Source organism: Chanos chanos, chromosome 5, assembly GCF_902362185.1.
Source record: "Chanos chanos chromosome 5, fChaCha1.1, whole genome shotgun sequence".
Taxonomy (NCBI): Eukaryota; Metazoa; Chordata; class Actinopteri; order Gonorynchiformes; family Chanidae; genus Chanos; species Chanos chanos.
In genome coordinates this window covers 18,714,186-18,729,030 of record NC_044499.1, presented here as the reverse complement: position 1 = coordinate 18,729,030, position 14,845 = coordinate 18,714,186, and the positions used below count along the sequence as shown (strand labels likewise).

General features: G+C 41.0%; 1 protein-coding gene across 1 annotated transcript; it reads left to right on the top strand.

Moving 5' to 3' along the window:
- Positions 1-2,389: 2,389 nt before the first annotated feature.
- artnb (artemin b) lies at positions 2,390-14,373 on the top strand. The gene is made up of 4 exons (XM_030773585.1): positions 2,390-2,499; positions 13,289-13,380; positions 13,582-13,777; positions 13,940-14,373. Exons 1-4 carry the CDS (start codon positions 2,421-2,423, stop codon positions 14,371-14,373), a joined length of 801 nt encoding a protein of 266 aa, XP_030629445.1. The 5' UTR covers positions 2,390-2,420.
- The last annotated feature ends 472 nt before the right edge of the window (positions 14,374-14,845 follow it).

Genomic DNA, 14,845 nt, shown 5'->3' with positions numbered 1-14,845 from the left:
TGCTTTCAAGAACCAAGGCCAAGGAATGCCAATACCCAGTAGACCCCCTCCAACTGCAGAGACCTGCTCCACCAGGGACATAATGACTCAGTCACCAGGGGCCAGGTCGTGCAGCAGTGATCACACAAGGCCAGAGTACCAAACGTTGACCTACTTACGATACACGTAAATATTCTCTAAGGGATTAACTCAGGTATGCGCTTGAGGATTAATATGAGTGAATAAATTAGATATTACTGAAGGTCTGTGAGGCTTGAAAGCAATTTCCTGTATCTTAGATCTTGACGTAACCTGCTCAAAGGAAACATCTAGGATGACATTTCTTGAAGATCCAGCTGAAGTAATTAAGAATTCATTCAGTCAGCGTAACTCAGAATCATGTGTAGTGAACAACCTGGACTGAAAGCAAAGGTAAATTATCTGCTTCCTTTTATGGCACTACATCTGAAATCAAAAAAATCATTTCGCAGAGTTCAGTTCCTACGGTTCCTTTAGAGTCCCTCAAGGCTCTGCTCTTAGTCCCCTATTACTGTTTCTCTGAAAACTATTCTGATTTGCTAATTAGGTTACTACACATCACATAAAATGGCAAACCAGAGCAATATCAATAACTTCAGCCCTTCTTCATGATCATAATATTGCACATACTGTAGATTTTTCACAAACAAATAAAATGTCTCCTTTCGTGTCTGGTTTCTCTCAGTCCTGCTCTATACACTAACAATTCTCTAAACCTTAGAATGTGCATGACTACAGCACTGTGTCATCTAAAAAAAAGCAAATTGCTGACGTGTTAAAGCTGACACAGTGTATAATAAGCTCTGTTAAACTAATCTGATTCCTTCGAGCGAATGTATTGTGTCAAATACATAAAAATTAATTCTTTACAACTATGTTACAAAATTAACATTTAATTGTTGTTATGGTAATTAAAGTTTATGATTTTTTCAGTTTTCTGAGCATAATAATTTATAGTTCGTACAGACCTGACGTCACACTCCATTTGTCCTCGTTGTTTTCCTCATAATTTTCTTTTTCACAGACTGTATAGTATTCTGATTTGAAATATGACATACGGACCCTTTATCTCAAGTGGAAAGACGGAAATAACAGCCGTCTTTCCTGATATTCTGTGGGCTAGTCTCTGGTTTCGTAATGCTCTAGGCAAATTGACCGTCTCACATTTTAATTTAAAACCTATTGATAATTTCCAGTGACTCAGTCGCTTCTGCTGATGTAGTAATTTGATAACTCCGAAAAGCCTCACCGGTTGGCAAAAGTGCAGGGAATTAATGGACAACCCGCAATAAACATGTGGGGGAAAATGTTGGTCTAATAACGCAGAACGTATGCGCAGGTTTCGTATTGCGTCGTATACATTTATACTGGACAAATTTGAAATTCGGATCGCAACCGAGGGGCAAAATCACTATCTGATTCCTTAATCATACTGCAGAGGCCCTTATCCAAGATCTGGATAAGTTTCTGAAACACATGTCTGACTGGTGAGTGCCTGTAGCCTGTCCAGCAGAAGTGTCTTGTCGTCAGGAGTGCCGCACGCATTTTCATGGACCGCCTTCGATAGAGCTCAATTCAGTGCACACCGAGAGGCGATGTTCCTCTGAAAGGAGTAGCCTACATTGGACTATCAGTGACCTGAAATGTGATTTTTATTTGGACTTGCATTTTATATGGAATATTCACACTCTTTGGAATACACCACTGATTATTTACCTTTGTTTGTTGTTTCATTTGCTTTTATTTATTTTTTGTCCATAAAATGTAATTCTAAAATTTGCCGACTTGTGAAAATAAACGGTGAGTTTTCCATGAGGAGGGGAATACCAACCGATATCGGATACGACTACTGTGTAGATTTTACTGACACTTGAAATATCTTTTTTTTTTAACTTAGTATTTACAACATTGTCAGAACTCGAATGTCTATGTATCATTAATGCTAACCTAATGTGACAAGTATAGGCTATAGTCCAACATAAGTACCACTGATTTGGCTGTAGGCTATATGATCATTAATCATACAGTCTGAAAACATTAAATCTGTTTGTCATTTCTGTTGTGTACTCGGGAGAATTTCGACACCAACACAATGAGAACGTAGTGTAACATCTTTGTATGTCAAAAGAAGTTATAAATATTATTGTTATTAATGTTATTTTTATTATTATTATTTTCTTAATGAGGATAGAGCGCTTTGCCCAATTAGTAGCTTATGTTTCCCGATTGCAAGACTGATCTGATATTTTTTCGACACAGGATAAAGCCACGGAGGGAGGTGCTTCTTGGTCTTCCTTGAGGAGTTTTCTCTCGCTTAAGAGGAGGCTATATGCCTGAAAAAGTTAATTGCTCGAGAGCTATGTTACTTTAAAGGAAGTCTTGTGGATTTTCACCGTCAAGACATGCTCAGCTGCCGACGAGGAACAAGAGTCAAATCGGGTTTTGCGCTCTCAGACTTGACCAGTACGCTTGGAATATTCGGTAACGCACAACATGTTAGCTACATTAATTTTGTGTGGAGTTGTCTGTAGCGTTTTTTAGTCATTTTCGTCCTTTGGTTTGTTCTCACTGTACTCTCAAAGAACTTATGAAACAGAACTAAATTAAAGTGTATCGAAACTAGAAGGGACTGCGTCTCCGGTACCTGTCATCCTTACTTTTCCCTCAATCGTTCTTATGTTCTCGAAATAAGCAAACAGCTTGATTTTAGTATCGCCTACGTATTTCTCTCCTTGCATTACTTGTGTTTTTGACATAAAAATTTATAGCGTGGTCCTGACGACCTGTCAAAGACTTTTTTTCTAATTTGAAATGATATTACTTGTGCGTCTTGAATGAGGCCAAATATCTCATTCCAGTTAGACAGGATTTACTGACGTTTTAAATTTGTCTGGTGGACAAATCACAGTTAGTTCAGCTTGTTAATACTCATTAATATTAATTGCATGTACAGATTAAAAGTATTGAAAAGAGTTGGTCTTGTAAAGTCACAAAGGTTTAATCACCGCTATGTTCTGTTTTAAACATTTATCTGTCATTTACGCCTCCATATTATGTTGATGTGACTATCAGAAAAAAGTTCAACTTTTTTCAGACTACGTATAAGCTCGTATTTAGTTTTCTGAAAAACTGTCTCACATCACAGAATATTTATGGTATTTGAACAAATATTCAATAAATGATTCCTGTATAACTTTTGTCAGAAAGGTTTAAGTGAGTAACCTGTAGGCACAGAAATAAGCATCAGAGCACTTCGGCCAAATGTTCACTGTATAACCCCACAGAGAGTATGGATTTCATATCCATACATCCTAATTTCCATTTTAGAGTTAATATTCGAGGGGGTCTGTGCTGACTGTGCTTTCATACGAGCCTCCAGGGCCAGAGAATGTCGTGGCTATCTGTACCGCGCTCGATTACATGTCCATGTGTGTTTCTTGCCTGGCTGACTTTGAACTTTTCGATTCGACACAGTTTTCACTGGAAATCAAAAGCGCTACATTCTGGGGGTTTTTTTCTCCCCTCTGTGTTTCTTCTCATGCATAAAGGCATGGGTGATTTGGAGATGTTGCGCAGGCAGTGTCGGAGAGCTTTTCCTCCTCCTTTCCTAATTCCTCTGTGCTAGCAGGACGTTCGTATGTTTGTCACTGACCTGATTCTCGCCTTCATTTAGATTAATTTCTTAATATCACACAGTGGTGCCCGAGGACTGTACGAGATTGCTATTGCTGTGTGCAGTCCTTCTGTTTGAATAGGTATATATTCTACCAGTTCTGTGTATTGTGAGGGAAGAATCAATTTAATAATCAGCGAGTCTGAGTGTTCATTCTGGAGGTGAGACAGCACTTACAGCTTTTTTGCATGGTATGGATGGACAGCTGGTAAAACTGCAAGGTACTGTGAATCATCAGTTCTCAACTGGTTTCTCAGGGCCTCCTCATTTTGGCTCCTGATCAATTTTTGGTTGATCAGTGGAATCAGTTGTGCTAGTGCTGGGCTGAAGCAAAAGTGTGGAGCAGGATGGGCAGGGGGGGGGGGGGGGGGGGGTTGAAGGGGGGGGCAGACAACTGCTGCTGTGATGTGTAGGAAAAGACAGTGTGTGGTTAGGGAAGGCCAATATATGTGTATGCGTTGGAGCTGACTTGAGATATCTCACAGTTTTCTGCGATCCCGCCTTGGGATACACACACCTTTGGCCTCAGCTGACCTAGGCTCTGGCCCTGCCTAGGGTCAGCGGAACCACTATAAGTCTCTGTGTGCATCAGTCTTTTCAGACCACTCGTTTCTCTCTGGAAGGAAAGACTGTTTCTATCTCTGCTCTTTTATGACTTGCCTCAGGATGTTTCATGTACATCTTAAAATGAACTATGACCAGTATGCTTGTCAACAGACAGATTTACACCCGATTTTTTTTTCTTTTTTTTTTTTTTTCAGCTAGCAACACTAGTCAGACATCCACTCTGTTGACACCAAGCTTTCAGTATAAATGTGAAGATATTTAAACGGTTAACTTCATCTGTGTGTTTCATAGCAATCTACAACTCAAAGCAATATACTTCACATAACAGAAAGTATGAATCACCCTCACCACCCCTCACTCCCTCTCTGCCCCTTGTGGTCACTTAAGTAAGTCATCTTCTAAATGATCCCAGTGCCTAAGCCTTGCGTGTAATTGCTTATGTTATGAAGGATTACGTACAAATGGTTTGTGTAAGTTTACCTTTTGCCACCGCTGAATAGTGGCACACAACCAGAATGCAAACAACTCAAAATGCCACCGGGCAATTGGAATCTGTAACTGTTATTTAATTACTTTTGGGGGATACTCGTGACTGTCTTAAGAAAATAAAGGATCTGTAAAGTCAAAGATGTAAACACTTGTAAAAATAAGAGATTTGAGAAACGCTGTGAGGGATTACAATCTGCTCTCAGAAGATCCTGGTGCAGTCGTTAAGTTCTTTCCTCGGTTCAGTTTTTTTGCACCCATTCAGAGTTACATTTCTTGCAGTTCATGACACTACTATCAACTTTTTTCCTCCTCTTTATCTGAGAATCTCTCTGAAAACTTTTGATAGCAGAAGAATGTTAAGTAGACTTATTGTACACCGGTGTTTGTGGGCTGGAAGCAGTCTTTAATACAATAAGCTGTATTCCTCTGCAATTGCCAGGTCAGATACATTAATCACAGTGGCGTCGGTGCCTTTGAAAGGCTGGGCCAGGTCATTACTTGAAGCCTGTCTGGGATTGAACAGGGCGACATGGAAATGCTTTGGATGTCGTTTGTTCATCCAGACGCACTAATGGCTGACTTTTCCCCTCTCACTGAGCTTAATTTGAACAAATGAGACATAAGCTATATTGTAAAGGCCATGAGGATGGGATGGCCTCATTGGCCAAGTGTAGACCTGATTGAAATAATTACCTGTGTACTCACTGATAAGACCAAAAAGTCCTCTGCCCAGGTCCAATAGTAGACCTCTGTATTGGGTTTGCAAGCTGTCTTTTTACATGGGCTGTGTTACACGTGTATTAACTGGCTACTTTGTATACCACTGTGTAGTTCTTCATTATCGATTGTTTATTTTATTATACTTGGTCACTGAAAAAAAAATGTAGAAAAATTAACCAAAATGCTTATTCTTTTAAGACACTGCTTTATATAAGTTTTATTCAAAAAAAGGTAGAAAAAATAAGTTGTGCACACAGACAAACACACACACACACACACACACTCACTCACATATACACACACACACATACACACACACACACACACACACACACACACCCCTCTACTGTCTCATGTTTTCCCCTCAGATCTCTGCAAGTCCTCTGTCTCTCCCTCTTAACTGAAACACTATCTCTAACATAGCCCCTCTCTTCCTTAATTTATTCCCATTTAAGGACTTGCTCACCCAAGTGTTCCCTTTGTGCTATTCCGTTTTAAAATGTATTTAATCATGTCTGTATTTGGGTATCAAAGGGAAAGTCAAGACAGCATTCTAATGAAGAGGAGAGTAGGTAAAGCTTCTAGTCCAACACAGTAATAGAATAGAAATGCATGTGTTGTATGAGTATTATTTAGATGCTACAATACTATCTCACAGCTGGTGAATTTCAGTTGAATGGTTAGTGGTATAAGGGTTGATTAGAGTAAAAGTTTAAGGTCCATTCTGGTATGGTTTTATATCCTGAGAGACTGATCATACTTAACCTGTTTATTCTCTGAATCCATTAGATTTTAATATGGTCCTAATAGGTCTGATACCAACAGAATGTTTCTTTTAGCTGTTTTTTTAATACTATTCTGTTACACAATCTTAACCCAGGCTTGACTTTGTTTGGACTGATGGCATGCAAGGGATGAATGGAATGGGTTCATTTATGAACTTATATAAGCACTCTGTGAATCAGTACCCACATATTCATTTGTTTATTTTATATCAAACTGTCAGTCTGAAGACCATAGCAAACCATCTCTGTTCACACTCTCAGCGTAACAGTTCTACTGCTCATGTTAGTGTTACTCTGTGTTACTCTGTGTGTGTCTGTCTGTGTGTGTGGTGTGTGGTGTGTGGTGTGTGGTGTGTGTGTGTGCGTGTGCGCGTGCGCGTGTGTGTGTATGTCTGTGTGTCTGTGTTTGGCTGTCTGTGTGGTCTGAGGCTAGACTCTTGGATAGGACAGTGGTAAGCTACCAGACTCTGTCGTGAGGCAGCGGCGTGTTGAGGAATGCAAACAGTGGCCACTTGATTTGGAAAGCAAAAATAAAGAGTGCAGACCAGCATGCTTCTCTTGTCAAGGCCCAGAGCTCATGCCTCGTACATTTCTTGATTTCAATGCTGATGTACCGTGCACAAAGGAATTTGAGCTTCTTTTTTTTCTGTTAGTTCGAATGGTTTGAATCATGTATCATCTCTCCATTAACATGTCTTACAGATCTGTAATAACTGAAAATGATTTTGTTATTCAGCATGGTCCTCTTGACTCACTTGGTCTAATGACATTCTCTATCACATCACAGTATATTAAAGTTAAAAGTGAGGGTACACCTGGTCCCTCCTCTGCATCATGCTGGCTATTGTTTTTTCCTTTCAGCGTCTGTTTGTTTGTTGGTATGTTGCCTGAAACTGCTAGTCTAAACAGACCACACAGAAATGAGAGATGGATGGAACAGTAAAGATATATTAATTATCTTGTGGATAGTTGTCAAAGGGGCTGCTAGGGCAGGATTCCAGTGAAATTGTAACCACATGTAGAACTACTGTACAATGTAATATTTAAGTTTTCTTGCCTTTTTTTGACAAACAGGTGCAAATCTGGTCTTTCTGGGTCATATTGTTTCAATCATACTTTGCATATGTCTGTCTTCCTCGTGTTGCAGAGCTTAAGGATCACATATTTAATGTTAATGTGCAGATTTAAAACAGATGACAAAGTGAAATAATGCATACTCCGCCTTTCCCAGAATATGTCAACAACCACAGCAGACATTAGAGTGTAGAACATTGACATTCCCATTTTGACAGGGTAATTTTAGCCCTTTGACTTTATAATTTGATTGTTTTCAATATCAAAGCCATGTTGTGCATATGTGAGGCTGATAACAGAATAGGTCACATTTGTGCAGATCTTAGAAATCTAATGATCTGTATTAATCAGTATTAATCAGACAGGTGAAAAAGCAGAAAACAAGTTGCAGTTTCATGTAGACCATTGTGGTTTCACAAGGCTGGAAACTGAGAAAGGTTGGGTCTGGGTTTGCCAAGCCAGTCTTTTGTCAGATCTCACCGCTTTTCCAATCCTCCAGTGACCAGATCCTGACAGTAATGAGAACTTACATTCTGCCCGAACGGGATTATAGAATCATATGCTCAGATTTCATGTACTCAGGCATTCAGTGGATGGATATGAATCATAGAACTAATGTATTATTAGATTGTTGTGAAGCTAACATTCAGAGTGTATTTCAGCATTTCCATTTTTACTTTAATCAGTTTAACTACCGTGCAGAAATAAAAGATGCCTTTGAGGAATTATGGGAGTGCTTTGTGAGAGCGTGGAGTGAGAGTGTATATGACTCTGAAGTCGTATGCGTGATTTGAGAGTTTCAGATGAAGCATTGATAGATATATTGTAAGCTGTTTGTTGGACCTGAGCTCACACTCCCAGATAAAAAGCAGGTCTGGTAATGATCAGGCAGACCAGGCCGGTGGAGTGTACTCTGTCGCCCCGTTTTCACCAGGTGTCTTTTATTGCCCTGCTGATTTAGTGTGGCCTGTCCAGCCACGCTGTAGCTCATCATTAATGACAGCTAGACCTGGCACATGAAACACCTCTAATGGCTTTGGTTGAGCCAGGGCAGGCTAGGGGGGAATGGACAGTGATGTAACACAGGACCCACTCTGTTCACCACGGCAACCAATCAGTGTGGAGACCTTTAGTCAAAACCAGCCAATACCACATCCTCACTTAGAAGTCACAAGTAAAACCTGATGTTTCGTCTCTATCATCTGATTTTCAGTATCTTTGCTTAGTATTTTTTTTAGCTTACTCACATCTTGTAATAGCTAGAAATTCACTCCATATAGATGTTTGCCACACACCTCAGAAGAAGAGAGTAGCCAGGTGGCTTAATAAGAACGCTTGAACAGCATTCTTTCTGTTTGAACGTTTTTTGTTACTTCTTTAGTTTTGTTTGTTTGTTTGTTTGTTTGTTTGTCTGTCTGTGTTCTTTTTTTTAACACTTTTTACTCCTTTAAGTAAGGTAAATTTTTACAGCTAGAAATTTGAATTAACAGCTGAGTATTAAGAACTTCTGACCACTGTTGTGTAAAGCTTTCTTTGAGTTGGAGAACAGTATTTGTTAACTCCAGCAGACACAATAAAATTTGAAATTTGAATGAAAGATCACAGTTGAGGAATTTAGACGTGTCATATCTTTTCGTTTAATGTTTATAAACTCATATTTACATGAAGTCTTCACTCACCATTATTAATTTATACCATATAAACTTTTTCAAAAATTAGATTTAAATTACTCTGAGAAAATGAGGGACTGCTTCAAGGAGATAAATATTTGTCCCTCAAAGTTTGGAAAGTCCTGATATAAGTATCTTATTATTTTTGCGGAGAACACATCTGCGTGATGGTATCGGAATCTGTCTGACATAATTGGCGAAGTTTAGTCTAAGTTGACATCAGGCCTGAGCTAGTTTCCCAAATTGTACTGTATCCCTAAGTGAACATCAGGGATCAACAACACAATGAATATGGCTGACAACATGGTCAGACAAACAATCTGAAAGGGTTAATAATCCGAGAGCTAACAACACACCACACTTCTCACATCAGTGAAGCATTGCTTGTAACTGCCATTCTGATTTTTACTCTTCTCACTCTAAGTATTCTCCAGAGAAACACTGGTCACCTCCATAGGGCCGACAAACAGGGGGGTGTTCCAGAGAGCGGGTCTGGTGAAAATTCAGAGTTCGTTAACCCGGAGGAAGTAGTAAACTTCCTAAAAAACAAAGCCATAGGGCTCTTCTATTAGGAGGTTTACTACTTGCTCTGAGTTAACTAACTCAGTGTTTTCAATAAACCTGCTTTCTGGAATACCCCCCTGATGTCTCTGACATTTTTGTCTAAAGTTCACACTTTACATCAGGTGTGAGAAATTACTGTGAACATGTTTATTACATTACACTGTCAGTACACATGAGTTTTCAAGAGATACTTTAAATCTGTTTTTGATTGATCAAGGTTAAACTGAAGAATGTTGTGCTATACCATGTGTTTCCTCAGGTTCACAGAATCTGAGTTAGAGAAGTACATGTAATATTTTAAGAGTTACTCAATAAGGATGCAGCTCTTAAAGTAGAGTATTGACCAATTTTTTTTTTCTTTTTTAGTAATCTGCATTTGCTCATTCCCATTCAGACAACAACATAGTAAATTATATCTACAGGTAGTTGTTTTGTCCCAGATGTCAAGAGCATGTGCAGGTATATCTGTTGTCACGCTCAGTTAATTTGCATTTAGCAGTGTGATTCAGCTCCTCTTGCACTCCTGCAAGCTCTCTGGTGTTATCCAATGGCAGAGAATTCCACTCTGTGAGCGTGCCTAAGGGCAGAGGTGACTGTGAATGTGAAAAATGCCTTTAATCAGTTGGGCAGGCTCTGAAGCCCAGCCAGACCAATCAGCACACCTAGCTCTGCAGCTCCTCACGGGCAACGCGGGCTCGCTCGACCCCACAGGCTCCGACAGCATCTCACGGATGTAAACAGCCCTGATTCAGAAGAAATGAAGCGACAGGCCCACATAGACACCGCTAAAGACATTTAAACGCAACCAGCTGTAGTGCCAAGAAGTCTCTTTCTCATTCTCCTTCTCCTCACTCTTTTTCTGTTTCTCTCCGCTCTCTGTGGTGGGCACGAATAATTTTCAGATTAGCTGAAGGGATTATGCACAGTGTTTCTTCATGCTTAGGAATTCTCTTCGTTGTGATGACATTTTTATCTTTGATGTGTGAGTTATTTGCTTGTGCATATCTTTCTCTTTCCCTCTCTCTCTCTCTCTCTTTCTCTCTCTCTCTTCAGTTTCACCGTGTCGACCATGCCTTGTAATATCAAGAGAGTTAATGACACACATTTATACACATTTATTCCCAGTGTCTCTTTAATATTTGTTTAAGGGGTTGAAAGGCTTTGTGCAAACTGATAAAGTTTTCACATCATGAAAGCTTACTGGAACTCTCCTTGCACAATAGTAATTGGTGCTATACTCAATCTTATGTGCTTTTTAATGCTGTTTCTTGCCTTTGTGAGGCAGAAGTATTCCCATCCGGTTGATGCGAGTTGATGAAACGCCTGTTTGGCCAAAAGAACTTTTTTTCTATGTGATTCCTAATCTATATCGATTGACTGATGGCTGATTTATTACTGATTGAGGGTTTTAGACAAGTCACCTACGTGTCTTGTGGTGAGCTTGGTAAGCAGAGAAGAGTTTTATCATAACCTGTGGTGAACTTCTCAGCATGACGGCTCAGCTAACAGGAAACAGCCTGACAGCTGTTAGCCAGAGACAAGAGGCCAGGAGAGTTTATTTAGGATACAGATAGCAAAGAGCAAGCAACAGAACACCCAAACCAACACAGAACATCATACCAACATCAAATCTTGGCCAGAATATTTATGTGTCCCTTACATAGACGGACCCCTTATCATCAGCAAATAGTCCAATGAGTCTTCTCAAGCATATCTGATCAATTTATTTGTAGCGCTCATTGGCGCTGGTTTGCTGTGTAAGATTTAGGTGCTCCATAGAGTTTGGCAGGGAGCCTCAGTGTTAGAACAGCAGTCTGCCAGAGGCTTCAGAGTTTTCTTGGCAAGACACACAGATGTGTGTATTCACAAGCAAAATGTCTCATGTACATTCATGCCTACAAGAACATATACACAAACAAAAAGTCCCACAGAATTGAATAACATATTGTTTTCAGACTGGTCTCAATCAAAGGTGGCACGCACTGACCTTTCACATGATGTGCGAGTTTGTGTTTATAGAGTGATACATGTTTTCTGACTCACCAAAAGAATGAACTATATGATGTGATAAATTGTTTACATCCAAACCTTAACATGTGTGGGCTTTGGCCCCCAAAATACACAGTGTTGTCCTGCACACATTCCTCAAGTAACAATAACTCATACTTGCATATGTGCAGACAAAAACTTTGCATTCTACGCAGTTTACATATGTACAGTCTTTGACTTAAAAACTATACGGCACATGAAATCACGCGTCACACTCAAAGTGGAACATACATATATATTTGTCTGTGTCTTGTGCTGTAATGAGACAGTGTACAGTTCTTTAGAGTGTGGAGTGTGTCTTTTCACTGCAGACTTTTCTCCTTTGAAATTTGGCTGCTGACCGTCTCTCCCACAGCCATATTCTTCTTCTAGAGATGCCATAAATATGTCCTGAAAAGGTGAAAAAACATTGTTTGCCTGTATTTGGAAGATAGAATCAGGAAGGGACGGATGGGGAGAAGGGAAAGATGGGATAGCACAAATGAAAGGCAGCCCAACCAAAGCTTTTTTTTCTTTTTTTCTTTTTTACTTTTCACAGACCATTAACCACATATGTACCAGAGAGTTGACAAAAATATGACAGTGATATTCGTGAGGTTTGTGAATTATTGATATTTCACATCTGCCCCTCTGAGAATCAGCCCATAAGTAATCGCTCTGAATATCAAGGGGGGTGGTGCATGAAATTATATTATATTGACGTGAACACTGAGAATAGTTGGAGTTTGCGAGATGATGGTTGTTTCTAAAGCAACATAGGGCATTCGGGCTTGACATAATGCCCTCTGCTGGCTGGGTTTGGAAGTGCAAAAGAATAACAATATACAGTTTGCCCTCAGTTGCACATCTAGGACCTCAGAAAAAAATTCTGGCAAGGTCAAAATTTATCGGTGGTGTTGCTCCAGCTTTCCCACAGCGCTACCCAAGTTTTGTGTGGGAGGGTGTAATTTATCTCCCCGAAACGCAACGTCAAAACAAAACTACCGTCATATCTTAACTTGACAGCTACGCTCAGCAACCAGCTTCACTGTCACTTCTTACAGATCATTAGATCTTCTTCATCAATCATTTTGAGACGTTCACTGTTTGATAGACTCATGCAGTGTGAAGGATGCTAACGGAAACTCACTGCCCTGTCGGCGACCCTTATATAAATCAGCTGCCCTTACTCAGGTTATACAGTCACACACTGCTTTGAGTCAATAAACATGCGCATCGCTCGTCCTTCTTATCAGAATCTCCCAATCTCTGTGGTTTTAGACCCCCTCAGAGCACTGACTCTGCACTGTTTCCCTTTTACAAAGACTTATCTAGGCAGCGTCAAGAATGCTTTTGACTGCACTGTATGCCCTGGCTGTTTATGCAATGAACAACGGTCTGTTTCACTGACTAGCCTTTGTTCACAGACCTGTCGACACTAGCTGCGTTCCTGCGATCACGCTGGCCTTTTTCCTTCACAACAATAAACATGCTTTGGGAAAGCATTGTGCCAATGATTAATGGGACACCTTTTTAGTTTATATATCTTTGTGTGTGTGTGTGTGTGTGTGTGTGTGTGTGTGTGTGTGTGTGTGTACACGTACGTGTCACCCGCATGTTGCCCCTAAAGTTTACAGTACCCCCCCCCCCCCCTTGCGGGAAGGAACAATAAACAGAGCTTTGCCTTGTTCTACGTGCAGGTGGGAAATGGCGGCAAAAAGGTCGGGTCAGACAAGGGGCCACTGCCATGACAACCGTAGCAGGTGCTTCATGCCAACCAAGGGAATGGAAGGTATGTGTAATTAACTTCTCTTATGATTCTCTAATTTAAGACTAGTGTTATTTGAAGACTAGTTTGTGTGCATGCGTGCATGCGTGCGTGCGTGCATGCGTGCGTGCGTGTGTGTATGGTTTGTGTGTGTGTTCATGCCGTTTAGTGCTTTAGGTAAAAGGGAAATGTGTTGTCTTTCTAACTGTCTGTTCATTTTTTCAGGTGGTTCTGTGGGTCGTTGTATCTTTACTTCCTCTTGTGACTGGTGACAGGAATGTGTTAAGGGCAGACCCACAGGCAGATGTGGATTTGGACGGTGTCCTGGTTGACAAGCAGCATTTAATAGAGACTCTGGCAAAAGTGGAAGATGAGTTGGAGGAGAGGAGTGACAGCCACTCTCCATGGCACAACCTGTTTGGTGAGTGTATTTCTGAAGAAATGGTCTTGCGGGCACTTTGCATCACACTCCTCTCAACGGACTTTTGCACAAGGAAGACACGTAGTTTCTCTACCAATTCTCTCTCTCTCTCTCTCTCTCTCTCTCTCTCTCCCTTTTCTTTTCTCTCGGTTTATCTCTCAGAGCCCTCTGTGGTGGTGGAGGACGAAGACCAGCAGCGTGCCCGGTGGGAGCGCTCGCTCCATTCCTCAGACCGCTCCCAAAAAGGCGCTCGCAAGAAAAAGAAGAAGAAGAAAGAGAAGGGCCAGAGCAGCCACGACTGCCGCATGGAGAAGAAGGAGATACGAGTGCGCGACCTGGGCCTGGGTTTCGACTCGGACGAGATCATCCTCTTTAAGTACTGCGTGGGCACCTGCCAGAGGGCCCGCGGTAATTACGACCTGGCCGTACGCGCCATGCTGGCCAACGGCAGCGTGCCCAAACGGACGGCCAGGAAAATTAGCGCCCACCCCTGCTGTCGACCGACGCGCTATGAGCCCGTGTCCTTCATGGACACCTTCACCTCCTGGAACACCATCGAGGCTCTCTCTGCTGCAGACTGTCAATGCGTAGGCTGAGAGAGGCTGAAGGAAGGAGGTGGTGTGATCATCCCACTCCTCGTGGAGAAAAAAAATAAAAATAAAGCAAAACAAGAACGTGAGCCAAACAGATAGAGGAGGGATCTGAGTGAACATCCTCCAAAGTGCTGGTCCAAGAAAAAGAGAATGGTTTAGAAGCATCTCTAAAAGTTGAGAGAGAGGGCAAGAGAGAGAGAGAGAGAGAGAGAGAGAGAGAGATGAAAGGTCAACATGTTTTAGACTACCACGTCACAGTACGGTAGAGCAGAGGGAATGGTGTAAGGTCGGGAGAAACTCTTACAGAGATGCTTCCCAGGATCTGTTGAGGAGTTACAGATATAGATATTGCAGAACGCACCAGGGATGGACACGTGATGGGATTTTTCTGCAAAAATCTCAATGTGACCAACGTGAAATCACACTCTGACTCTCTTTTTTGTGTGTATCTTTATTCCATTTGTTAATACAGGAT